Raw genomic sequence first — 12,105 nt, 5'->3', positions numbered from 1 at the left:
GCCCTTTTTTCCTTTTTCAAGACAACGTCTTAATTTGTTGCCCAAACTAGACTTTAGTGGCTCAATCATGGCTCACTGCAGCCTCCAATTCCTGGGGACAAGGGATCCTGTTGCCTCAGCCTCCCAGGTAATTAAAACTATAGGTGTATGCCACCACATCCAGCTAATACTTTTTCAATTTTTTTGTAAAGAAAAGTCTCACTATGTTTCCCAGGCTGGTACCGAACTCTTGGCCTGAAGTGATCCTCCTGCCTTAGCCTCCCAAAGTGCTAGGATTATAGGCAGGAGCCATTGCACCCAACCTGAATACGTTTGTTTACCTGTTCACTCCCCCCACTTCATGGGGCACCATGAAACTAAGAATAGTATTTATTCATCTTCTCCATCCTCATCAACACAGCTGAGTTCCCATACATACCATGCACTGGGTAAGTGCTTTACTTATATTAACTCAGTTAATCTTCCTGATGACCCTGCAAGTCATTCCTGTTTTATACAAGACCAGGAAATGGAGAATCAAAGAGGCTTGGTGACATGCCTAAGACAGTTGGGATTGGAACCCACATTGGCTGATTCCAAGTTTTGTGCTCCATACTATGCTCCTGTGCACCATGAGGCAAATGGTGCCTGACACATGGAAGGTGAGCAACATCAGCTAGGCTGGATCAGAAGGTGGAGGCAGAGGCAGGGAACCCACCTTCTTGGTGCCATAGAGGCTTTCCAGCAGCTTCTCTTGTGCAGACTCAAAGCGTCGGTCCAGGCTGGAGGTTGTCTTCTGCACCAGGTTCCAGATCAGATAATTGTTCAGAACACTGGCATCCAGACCAAAAACTAAGGAATGGACAGGTAGGATGCCGCTCCCCCTACCCCGGCCCCTGGGAACATGCAGGCAGCAGAAATGCTGAGAGGTATATGTGGAAGCTGTCCCAGAGTCCCTCTTTCACCCTGGGACCACACACCTGCCTGTAGAGGTAAGGTTGGAGCAAGGTGCGGGAATAGAGATCATAAATGGGCATCAAGAAACCCTAGCCTGAAGAAAGGCATGCAGACATTCTGATTTGATATTTGGGAGGTCCTGGTCCTTATCAAATGGTCTCTCTATCTAGCGATGCCAGTCCACTCTGCATATTTCCTGGCAGAGACCTACAAAGAACCCTGAGTCCCACCACCCACACCTTGGACTTCCCCCCACCTTGGTTCTGTGTGGTTGATGAGCTCTGACACCTGCTGCAAATAATCCGTCCCATACACCACCACCGGCTCAGAGTCACCCAACTCCAACGGTGACAGCAAGAAAGACAGGAACTCAAGCCAGTCCATGAAGGGTGCCAGAGCCTGAGAGCAAAAATATCTGAGGCCTCTGGGCCTGCTCATCTGACTTCAAGTAGACCCTTCTCCCACTGATGTGCTCGAGCCTAGAAGCCCTTCCCATTGCCATAGCAACAGCTACTGACTACTTGGTGACTCCTTCCTCCAATAAACCCTTTCCAGGCCCAGGTACCCCTCAATATGGAAGCGCAGGCACTTACTATACAAGAAAAACCACTATGTATCATATTCAGCTAGGGTACAGATATTCAAACCATCCCCTGACAGCCTCCCTACCTAGTCTGTCCTCCAGAACCACCCCATCCCCAACTTGTCCATAATCCAACACCTAAAGCATTAACACTTGGCACAGCACAGGCCCTCCAGGAGTAACTTCGTTTCCATTCTGATTATTTTGTGCACATCTCAGACAAGTTGTAGTAAATTTTTTTTGGGGGGGAAGGCTGGAGCTGGCTTTGAACCCGCCAATTCCGGCATATGGGGCTGACACCCTACCCTTTTGAGCCACAGGCAACGCCCATGTTGTAGTAAATTTTTAAAACAGTCCCTCTATGCATTTCCAGATAATAAGAAAGGGACCAAAAGATGGCCCAGTGAGACACTATTTTTCTTTCCAGGATAGCAGCAGTGCAGCCGGGAAGCTCAGAAAAGCAAGGAAATGGGGGCTGGGTCGGCTGCCTCAGGAAGATGACATAAAGGAAAGCTGGGCAGCCCCTCAAGTCCTCTGCCTGCCCCACCTGCAGCTCTGAGATGCTCATCTTGTGGTAGATCTTCTCCTCGTCGCGCCGCTGGTCCTGGGGCACTGTGATATTGGCCAGTTGTATCTCCAGCTCCAACACCTGCTGCATCTGCTCCCGTGTGGAAGCTGGCTGTCCACCCAGCAACATGCCCAGCTCCTCCATGTAGTCCAGGTAGGCAGTGAGCACCTGTCAAAGCCCCAAGGAGTCCTCAGAGCCCAGCAAGACATCCTGCTTGAAGTTGATGGGATCTGTCTTGCCACCACCACTGCACACTCTCTCATCTGTTTGGTCCAACAGAAGCCTTCCTATTGTCCCAGCTGTATTCCTGACAGAGAGCTTGCCATCATTTTGTCTGTATTGTTTATTCGTTTGTATACTTGTTTATCACTTATTTCTCCAACAGGGAGGTATACGCCAGTAGAACACTGTTCCAAGTTTCAGCAGCTTATTCACCACTGTATCCCCAGGGCCTAGAACAGGGCCTAGCACAGAACAGGCGCTCGGTAAAGATTCCAGTGGATGAGCCTGCTCTGCCTTCTCATTTCCTAAAGCCCTTCCAGCTGTCCCAGCCTGCCAATGACCACATGCTTCCATTGAACAGAAATGGGTCTGCAGTAGCCTCAAGTCCCTTCTATCTCTCATCCTGCCATGCCTCAAACTTGCTGCTTTGTGCATGCCTCTCAGGTCTTCAAGGGAGAGAAAAGCAGGGAAAGGAACTAGTTAGTGACCACTTATAATACACGTATCAGGCTGTCCATTAGAGGCTTTACATGCAATGTCTCTTCCCCAACTCACAGCAACTCCATAAAGTGGATATGAGTCCCATTTTACACATGACGGAACAAGCCTGGCAAGGTGACCAGGCTTAACTCCTATCACCAACTAGCAGATGACAGAGTGAGAATGTGGCCCAGGGCTGTGGACAAACTCATGTGGCTTCACCCTGCTGGCACTTGGGCTCCATGAGAGCAGGGGCTCTGTTTGCTTTATTTGCCACTATAGTCTCAGGCTTTAGCACACTCTCTGGCACATATTAGGTTCTCAGTAAATATTTGTTGAATAAAGGGATGAAAATCTGCAAACAGACACTGAGCACTGCTTAGCATCAACTCCTAGTCATTCTCCTCCAAGAAACCACTGCCCATTTGTAACCTGAGATCCCACCCTGGGCTCCCTTAATCACCAAAGGCCATCTCCTCTTCAACTTTACTGAGAATTTTTAGATTCCTTAGTATCTATTCTCTGTATCTCAAAATTTCTCCAGCATCAGAGGAATAACTTGATATCAATCCCAGTCATCGCAGCTCCTAAGGGGGATTGCTTAGAGCTCAACCAGCGATCTCAGTTTACCCACCTACCCACCTCCTTCCCTTCAGCTTAAGTCTTACTTTTGAGACTCTCCTGAATCCTGCTTTACTCCTACTTTTTTTTTTTAATTTCTTTTTCTTTTTTTGAGACAGGGTTTCACTCTGTTGCCTTGGGTAGAGTGCTTAGGTCATAGCAGTCTCAAACTCTTGGGCTCAATAAATCTTGCCTCAGCTTCCAGAGTAGCTGGGACTACAGACGCCCACCACAATGCCTGGCTATACTCCTAGTTTTTATCTGTTTTAACCTTTTGCACTGCAGCTTCCCCTTTATCCTGGCACAGGAGGCTTCCTGGCTAAGCTGGCCAGTGACATGTTTGACAGCCAAACCCAAAGCTTTCTCCCCACCTCTTCAGGAGGGCTTTTCTGGCTACCTGAGTCTCTCCTGAATGCTAGGTCCATGAACTCACAAACACCAAAAGCTTACTGTGACAATGGCTCTGAAACTTATTTCTCAGAATTCCCCGACCATAATGGTGGCAAGCTCTCTGCATCATGGAGTACACAATGTTTCTCTGAAAGCTGCAAAGTGTTGGGCGATATGCTTCTCTCTTGCATTGTCAAAATTCTCTCTCCCTCTTACTCAGGTGATATCAAATCCACATCTGTTCACACTACCTTTTTTTTTTTTTTTTAAATAGGAGATAGGGTCTTGCTCAATTGCCCAAGCTGGAGTGCAGTGGCATCATCATAGCTCACTGCAGCTCAGACTCCTGAGCTCAAGTAATCCTCCTGCCTCAGCCTCTTGAGTAGCGGGGACTACAGGCACATGACACTACACCTGGCTAATTTTTCTTTTTTTTTTTTTTTTCTTTTTTTTTTTTTTGAGACAGGTGCCTCAAGCTGTCCCCCTGGGTAGAGTGCCATGGCATTACAGCTCACAGCAACCTCCAACTCCTGGGCTCAAGCGAGTCTCCTGCCTCCGCCTCCCAAGTAGCTGGGACTACAGGCGCCCGCCACAACGCCCGGCTATTTTTTGGTTGCAGCCATCATTGTTGTTTGGCAGACCTGGGCTGGGGATTCGAACCCGCCACCTTAGGTGTATGTGGCTGGGGCCTTAGCCGCTTGAGCCACAGGCGCCGAGCCAATTTTTCTTATTTCCTAAGGGATGAAATCTCACTGTGTTGCCCAGGCTGGTCTCCAACTCCTGGCCTTGAGTGATCTCACTTCAGCCTTCCAAAGTGTGGGACTACATGTGTAAGCTCAGATACCCAGCCCTTCATATCACTTTTAAGTTTCCCTTTTCATTTCTTTTGGGATAAATCCTAAATTTGAGCCACAATACTCATGTATAATATTAATCTACATATTCATATTATGTCTAAGAATTGGCCCATTCTCCCCGCCTCCTTACCTCTCCAATTGAATATGGTCAATGACCCACACTCTTTCCCATTTCAGACCCTTTGCATAAGCTGTTCCCACCACAGAACCCTCTTCCTTCACTGTCACCAACCTTCACCTGGCACCAGGTTGGTTCCCAGTTATATCCAGTCTTGGAAACCTAGGCGTCTCCTTTATAATAGTCTAGACAACTACGAACAAGATAGCCAGGTAACAAGCTGTTTTGTCTTCTCTCCTGCTCAGAGAACATGCCTGGAGGAGGGTCTGGCTGAGGAATGTTCAGTAAACCTTTGTGAATGAACAACAGAAGGACATCTCCTGGCTATCCTACTCCATAGCAGTCTCCTCTGATTACTTTCTCCTACTGTCTTTAAAATTCAAGAATCTCCTTTTCTTTCTCTATTCTTCTTTCTCTCAGTTCCCCTAAGCCTTTGCTTTGGTTTTTAAGGAGATGCCCCTGAAGCCTCTGGCTCACTTCAGCTTGTCCTCTCTCCAGGATTCCATGGGGCTTTGACAGCTGCCTCTCAATATAGGAGGTGCCTGGGTCCCTCAAACTCAGTCTAAAATGAGAAGCTCTGACACTGGAGTGTCTGCCACATGCACAAGCATAGGCTTACATCCCCACTCTCCCCCAAACACCATATGAAGTAGATGCTATGATCCGCCTTTTATAGGTGAGAAAACAGCCTCAAAGAGGTTAATCAGCTTGCACCAGTCAGGAAAGCTAAGATTGAAATCCAGGTCTGACTCCAAGTTTCTCTTTTTCCTGTGACATCACACTATCTGTTCTTTTCCTAAGTATCCTAAGCTGGTTCTTCCTGCAGACTCCCCTGATTCCCTAGGGACCGCTCCATTCTACCATTGCTCAGGCTTACAGCCTCAACCATCTTTACCTCTTCCCTCTTCTAACATCCAACAACTCTAGCATCCTCCCCTTCTAACAGTCCCTCTGCCACGCCTCCATTTAGGCCTTTACAACACAGAGCCTGGAGTACTACAGAGATGGCTAACTCATCTCCAGGCTCTTTCCTGCATCTACTTCTCACATCCCAACCAAACTGGCTTCCCAAAGCACCGTGCACTGGATCACTCCTTCCCTGCCGATGTTTCTCTGAGAGCTGCAGAATTAACTCCACAGTGTGGTATTCACTTTTCCCTCCATAGCTAATTCCTGCCCATACTTCAGACTCTCATCTGCTTTGAGCTCTATATTTTAACACCCTGAACCCCTTCCCATGGTCCAAACACACCTAGACTTTCCTTCTTCAACACTTCTGTTTAAACTGTTCTCTCTACCCAGCATGCACTTATCCACTCCTACTTACGCTACAGACCTGGCTCAAATGTAATCTCTTCAGCAATCTTTTCTGGCTACCTGAGTCTCCCCTGAATGCTAAGGACCCTCTTCTGAGCCTTCTTCTCATACATCTAGGCCCATGAACTCACAAATACCAAAAGCTTACTGTGACAATGGCTCTGAAACTTATTTCTCAGAATTTCCCTATGTATCTGGCACATAGTAGGTGCCTATACCTAGTAGAATAAGCGGGAAGAAGGAAGGATGGAAGGGCAGTTAGCTCCTTAGGTGACAGGATAAGCTCACTATCCCTGCTCTGACCCTGGGCAAAAAGAAAAGTCAATATGGATTACTGGGTTGATTAGTAAGGGGTAGGGACTGGGTTCTGAGGATGCTCCTTACTTTCTCATTGGCAGTTCTGTTTAAGTAGTAATCTCGAGAGGGCAGAAAGAGCCCAGACTGGTCCACCTGCAATGGGAAGGAAAGGACGTAAGCCCCCCACTAGGAAGCCAGACTCCCCTCCTATGCAGGGGTGGGGGGCCAGCCCAGCCTGCTTATCACAGGAGACAGGCATCTAGGCTTAGCAAAGCATCTGTAAGTCCCCCCTCTCTCTTCCCCAGCCCAGCACCTGGATAATATTGCTGTTGGAACTCTTAGAGTCAGCACTAATGTAGACAGTGAAGAATGGAGTGGCCCTGTAGGTCCCTGCTACTGCCTTTAGCACCTCCATGAAGTTGTCCTGGTCCCAGGGCCCTGTGATGTTCCAACCACCGATCTGAGTAGAGACCAAAAGTGGAAACTACAGCACAGGACCCCACCACTTTCTTGGGCCACATCCTCTCCCAAGGCTCCTCCAGCTTCCCCACGCAGCAGTCCCACCTTGTTAATGAGGTCTCGCAGTGGCTGGGCACCTAGCTCCTCAATGCGCTCTACCTGTAGGCAGGACAGGTAGAAGCGCTGAGTCTTTTGCTCAGCTTCGCTGCTGGAGTTGAAAGTGGCATTTTCTGTGGGGTAGAACACAGGGTCCAGGTGGTAATCAGATTACCTGCTGAGTGGGCATGCCTGGACCTCACTCAGTTCCTCTCCTTGCTTTATTTATTTATTTATTTATTTTAGAAAACTGGTCTTGTTCTGTTGCCTAGACAGGTGTATAGTGGCATGATCACAGCTGGCTGTAGCCTTGAATTCCCAAGCTCAATCCATCCTCTTGCCTCAGTGTCCCAAATAACTAGGACTACAGGTGCATGCCATCATGCCCTGCTAATTATTTTAAATTACTTTTTGTAGAGACAAGGTCTCATTATATTGCTTTGGCTAGTCTCAAACGCCTACCTCAAGTGATCTTCCTGCCTCAGCCTCCAAAAGTGCTGAGATTACAGACATGAGCCACCATGCCCAACCTCCTGGCCTTATGAATGAGCAGACCTCCTAAAGTAGAGCCAGAAAGACTACCTACAGTAGCAAGTCATGCTTCCTTTCCCCTGTCCATGGAGACCCTCGAAGAAACTGAAGCCCTACAGGCTCCCTGGTGCTAACCATACCTGAACAGTGCCCTCCAGTATACTCAGAGATCTGCTCTCCTCAAATCCATCTCCTCCTCAAGAGTCCCCTGCAGTCTGCTTCCTCTCTCTCAGGAGTGTTCATAGAATCATCCACTTGTACATTGACTGAGTACTTACTAAATGCCAGGCCCTAGGCTCAAGGCCTCCCTGACAGCTACTCACCAAGCAGGTGCTTCAGTATGGCCTGGTTCTGATCCCAGAGGCTGTTGAAGGTGTTCCAGCGAGAACGTCCATCTGGGAGGGGATTCCTCCTAATCCAGCCTCCACAGGAGAACTGGTAAAAGTCCTCACAGGGGCTCACCCCTCGGTCTAGGGACTCCAGGATTTTTCCAGCCACTCGAACACAGGCCTCTGTGAGGCAGGTGCTGTGGGATGGGTCTGTGGCAGGGGACATGGCCAGAGGGTAGGACACTGTCAGTCATTGTGGAGGAGGCAAACTCACTGGAAGGGCAATGACAACAGGAGAGTGGGAAGAGACAGAAAAACTAGGAGTTTTTCTGCAGGGAAGGCTGGCCACAATCAGAGGAAATCTTAGAGGCCCTTCAGCCTCCAGAGTCCCAGAGCTATAAGGGCTGATGACAAGTGCGGGCCCACTTACCTCTGTGGTACTGGATCCCCAGGGCCACAAAGCAGCCCAGAAGTAGTGCAGCTAGCAGTAGAGAGACACCTGCCAAGACCAGCTCCAACTGTGTGTGTGAGCGTAAGAGTTGTCTTGTCCCCTTCTGGAATCCTACCTGGGGAACACAGGAGGACAGAAAGCGATTGAGCTGCAGGGCTGGGATCCAAGATCACCAGGGAATGAAGGCACAGGCAGTTTCCAGAGCCACGGAGCAACTAGTGGAGTTAACTTTGGGCCTAGGGGCAACGAGGCAGGCCGAGTGGAGCTCTGGGCCTGTTTTGTGCAACGTCATGGCTTAGAATCGCCTCACCATAGTCCTAGCGCAGAAGCCAGAGACGGAGCGGAGGTGGGGGCAGGTAACCCTCCAGAACAGCCCAGAGCTCCTGGGGATGCCAGGCGTCAGGCCAGGGTGGGGGCCTGGTGAGAAAGGGGGAACCCCTTTGCCCACCTCCACGGCGTCCGGGGAGGCCCCGCCCTCTACGGGGGTCTCGGGTGCGTCTTCATCCCTCAGCGTGGCCCGTTTGTACTCCACCATCTGCGACAGTCGGGTGCCAATGGCGGTCAGGCAGAGAGGGCTGTTTGCCCACAGTCCTGCCCCAGCGCTCTTGCCCCACAGCCCCCCTCCCTCCTGCTCGGATCTCAGCCTGGGGTTCCTCTGTCACTGCCCCATCGCCCCTGACCGGGGTACACAGCCCCATATCCTCCAGCCTGATGCCGCCTGCCCCTCTCGTGGCCAAGCCCTCCGCCTCGTCCGCTCTCCACCCAGATCCTGTCCCCTGGAGCCCCGGGCCCTACTCACGTTGCCGCCGCTGCTCAGCTCCTGCAGCGCGACGTTCATGGTGGAGTAGGGCCAGGCGGCACCTTAGGGCTCCCAGCCGCTGGCCTGCACCCTGGCTTCGGCCCGGATCCCCCGGCCAGCCCCACTACCGCCCGCCATCACAGCCGCTACGCGCCCCTCGCTCGGCGACGGCAGCCCCCGCCTGCCCGAGTCCCCCTCCCTCCAGGCGTGGCGCCCCGGGTGGTGGGGGCAGGGGAGAGGGAGGAGCTGCCCGGGCCCTGCACCAGTGCCAGCTGCCCTCCTGCAACGCCAGAGACCCCCACACTGCTCCTGGCCAGCTCCCCATCTCAGCACCCTGGTACAAGCCACCAATAGTTTATTTTCCTTTGACCAAGTAAGGCCAAATTCCCCAAATTTCAGGCCCTCCTCACGCCCTTTAAACACTTTAGAGAACTATATCCCCACTCCCCCAGGAACAGCTTCCCCCAGCAGTCAGCACGACCCAAGTACGTGTATAGAGCACACAAGCAGTTGCTGGCTGATGAGGTGTCCCCAGGATATCTACACAGAGAGCCCACAGACCCCAAGTACACAAGCAGCCCTCTAGCCCAACACGCAGACCATGTACACACAGGACGCTCACAGAATGTGTACCCTTTGCTACTCAACACACAGTGTGTGCATACACCAGGCACCCAGAGCCAACATACCAAGTACACTGTGATTACACACACACAGGCACCCAGTGCAGGGGCAGCATACCCTGCACACAAGGCACAGTCCACACTGACTTCACTCTTACATGTTGTTTCAAGACTGAATTTTTACTCTTCAAGATAATTGCTGTCATCAGATCATCTCATAAAGAGAGGGTTACAGATGGTGACAAATTGGCAGGGAAAAAAACAGCCATGCACAGATATTTAAAGAAAAGACGTGCTAACACTTCTAACTTGGGGAAAGCAAACCATTTTATTTGGGAGATTTACAAGGCAAAAAAAAGAAAAAAACCAAGCAATATTGAACTGAGAGGCAATAGTGTGGCATCCATGCATCTGCCATCTGCCTTCCATATTGTCATTCCTTATTCAGGCCCGGTGTTGTTGCAGTCTGCCGCACTGAGAAGTGTCTAGTGTTTTTTTTCTACAATTGTGGTGGGGGAGGATGTCTCATCTTTCTTTCCCCATCCCTGTCTCCTACCAAGACACTATAAGAATTTGACCTAAGAAGGCTTGAAGTGGTGGGAACTATATTCATTTCTTGACTCTCACCTCAGTTCTTAGACATCTTGCTGCAAATGGATCTAACATGAAATGTTCTTGTGGCTGAGAAAGGGTGGATTATGAATGGATTAGTCTGAGAAGTGTCAGATTGCTTTCTTTGGCATTTTTCACCCCAAAGTTGCATTTCTCAAGCAGGAGACAGTACAGTGTCACAGTTAGGATGGAAGATTCTGGATTTGGACTTAATTTCCTCACTTTAAAATGGAAATAAGGATAGTACTACTTCGGGCTCAGAGCCTATAGCTCAGTGGCTAGGGCACCAGCCACATACACCAGAGCTGGCGGGTTAGAATCCAGCCCCGGCCTGCCAAACAACAATGACAACTACAACCAAAAAATAGCCAGGCATTGTGGCAGGCACCTATAGTCCCAGCTACTTGGGAGGCTGAGGCAAGAGAATTGCTTAAGCCCAAGAGTTTGAGGTTGCTGTGAGCTGTGTCACCATGGCACTCTACCCAGGGTGACAGCTTCAGACTCTGTCTAAAAAAAAAAAAATAGTACTACTTCAAAGGTGGTTGAAAGAATTAAATGCAATAGTACTTGGCTGAGTGCAGTGGCCCAAGCCTATAATTCTAGCACTCTAGGATGCCAAGGCAGGAAGATTGCTTGAGCTCAGGAGTTTGAGACCAACCTGAACAAGAATGAGATCCTATCTCTAATAAAAATAGAGAAATCGGCTGAGCATCCTAATGGGTGCTTGTAGTCCCAGCTATTCAGGAGGCTGAGGCAGGAAGATTGATTCAAGCCAGGAGTTTGAGGTTGCTGTGAGCTAGGCTGATGCCATGGCACTCTAGCCTGGGCAACAGAATAAAACTATGTCTTGAAAAAAGAAAGAAAGAAAGGAACAGTATTTATAAAGTGTATAGGACAGTGCCTGGCACATAAAGAGGACTCAATGTGTTTTTAATTATTATTATTTTACTTTAATTAATATCGTTCCAATCCTATAGGTAAAAATGTGAATTGTAAGGCTGGAGGGAGCTTGTTCTAGTTCTCAGACAGTAGGTAGACCAATAGGTTTTAGGTTAGTCAAAGGTTCCCTGAACAAGGAGCTTTACATCTAGTCAGGTTGGAGTCTACGGCAGTAAGACCTTGGGAAATTTACTTGAGATAAGTCTCTGGAGTTGTTCATGTTCACTCTGATGACAATGTGGCATCATAAGCCACCACTTTCCCCTTCCCCCCCAAAATCGCAGCAGGATTGGTCCTGTCCACAGGAAACGCCAATATGACATGGTCATGTGAGTGTAGTCATGTGTTATTTAATGACAGGGATGCTTTTGGAGGTGTCTGTCTTCACGTGGTTTTGTCATTGTGCAAACATCATAGAGTGTAGATATACAAACCTCGGAGGCATAGCCTACAACACACCTAGGCTATATAGTATAGCCTTTTGCTCCTGGGTTACACACCTGTACAGTATATTACTGTAATGGGTACAGTAAGCAGTTGTAACTCAATGTTAAGTATTTGTGTATCTAAACATATCCAAACATACAAAAGGTACAATGAAAATAAGTCATTTTCTAAACCTATCAACAGGCTTGGCGCCTGTGGCTCAAGCGGCTAAGGCGCCAGCCACATACACCTGAGCTCGCGGGTTCAAATCCAGTCCAGGCCCGCCAAACAACCAAAAAGTAGCCAGGCGTTGTGGTGGGCACCTGTAGTCCCAGCTACTTGGGAGGCGGAGGCAGGAGAATCGCTTAAGCCCAGGAGTTGGAGGTTGCTGTGAGCTGTGATGCCATGGCACTCTACCCAGAGTGACAGCTTCAGGCTCTGTTTCAAAAAG

At 49.4% G+C, this 12,105-nt stretch overlaps 1 protein-coding gene across 4 annotated transcripts in view; it reads right to left on the bottom strand.

Moving 5' to 3' along the window:
* Positions 1-12,105, bottom strand: part of ECE2 (endothelin converting enzyme 2) — a 38,549-nt gene that overhangs the window by 6,278 nt on the left and 20,166 nt on the right. Inside the window, exons 1-10 of one of the 4 annotated variants that reach the window (XM_003802853.3) lie at positions 9,055-9,208; positions 8,566-8,790; positions 8,235-8,370; positions 7,799-8,014; positions 6,954-7,078; positions 6,703-6,849; positions 6,477-6,542; positions 2,067-2,255; positions 1,193-1,335; positions 698-812 (exon numbers count right to left, since the gene is read on the bottom strand). In XM_003802853.3, coding sequence (XP_003802901.1) covers positions 698-812; positions 1,193-1,335; positions 2,067-2,255; positions 6,477-6,542; positions 6,703-6,849; positions 6,954-7,078; positions 7,799-8,014; positions 8,235-8,370; positions 8,566-8,790; positions 9,055-9,093 — 1,401 coding nt within the window. In that variant the 5' untranslated portion in view covers positions 9,094-9,208. Of the gene's footprint in view, positions 1-697; positions 813-1,192; positions 1,336-2,066; positions 2,256-6,476; positions 6,543-6,702; positions 6,850-6,953; positions 7,079-7,798; positions 8,015-8,234; positions 8,371-8,565; positions 8,791-9,054; positions 9,209-12,105 lie in introns of those variants that run through there. The other 3 variants (XM_012813429.2, XM_003802852.3, XM_012813428.2) reach the window with 3 other exon arrangements.

Source organism: Otolemur garnettii, unplaced genomic scaffold (assembly GCF_000181295.1).
Source record: "Otolemur garnettii isolate 467f Iridium unplaced genomic scaffold, OtoGar3 scaffold00263, whole genome shotgun sequence".
Taxonomy (NCBI): domain Eukaryota; kingdom Metazoa; phylum Chordata; class Mammalia; order Primates; family Galagidae; genus Otolemur; species Otolemur garnettii.
Note: the sequence above shows the minus strand (reverse complement) of the source record. Positions and strands in the feature narration are given on the sequence as shown.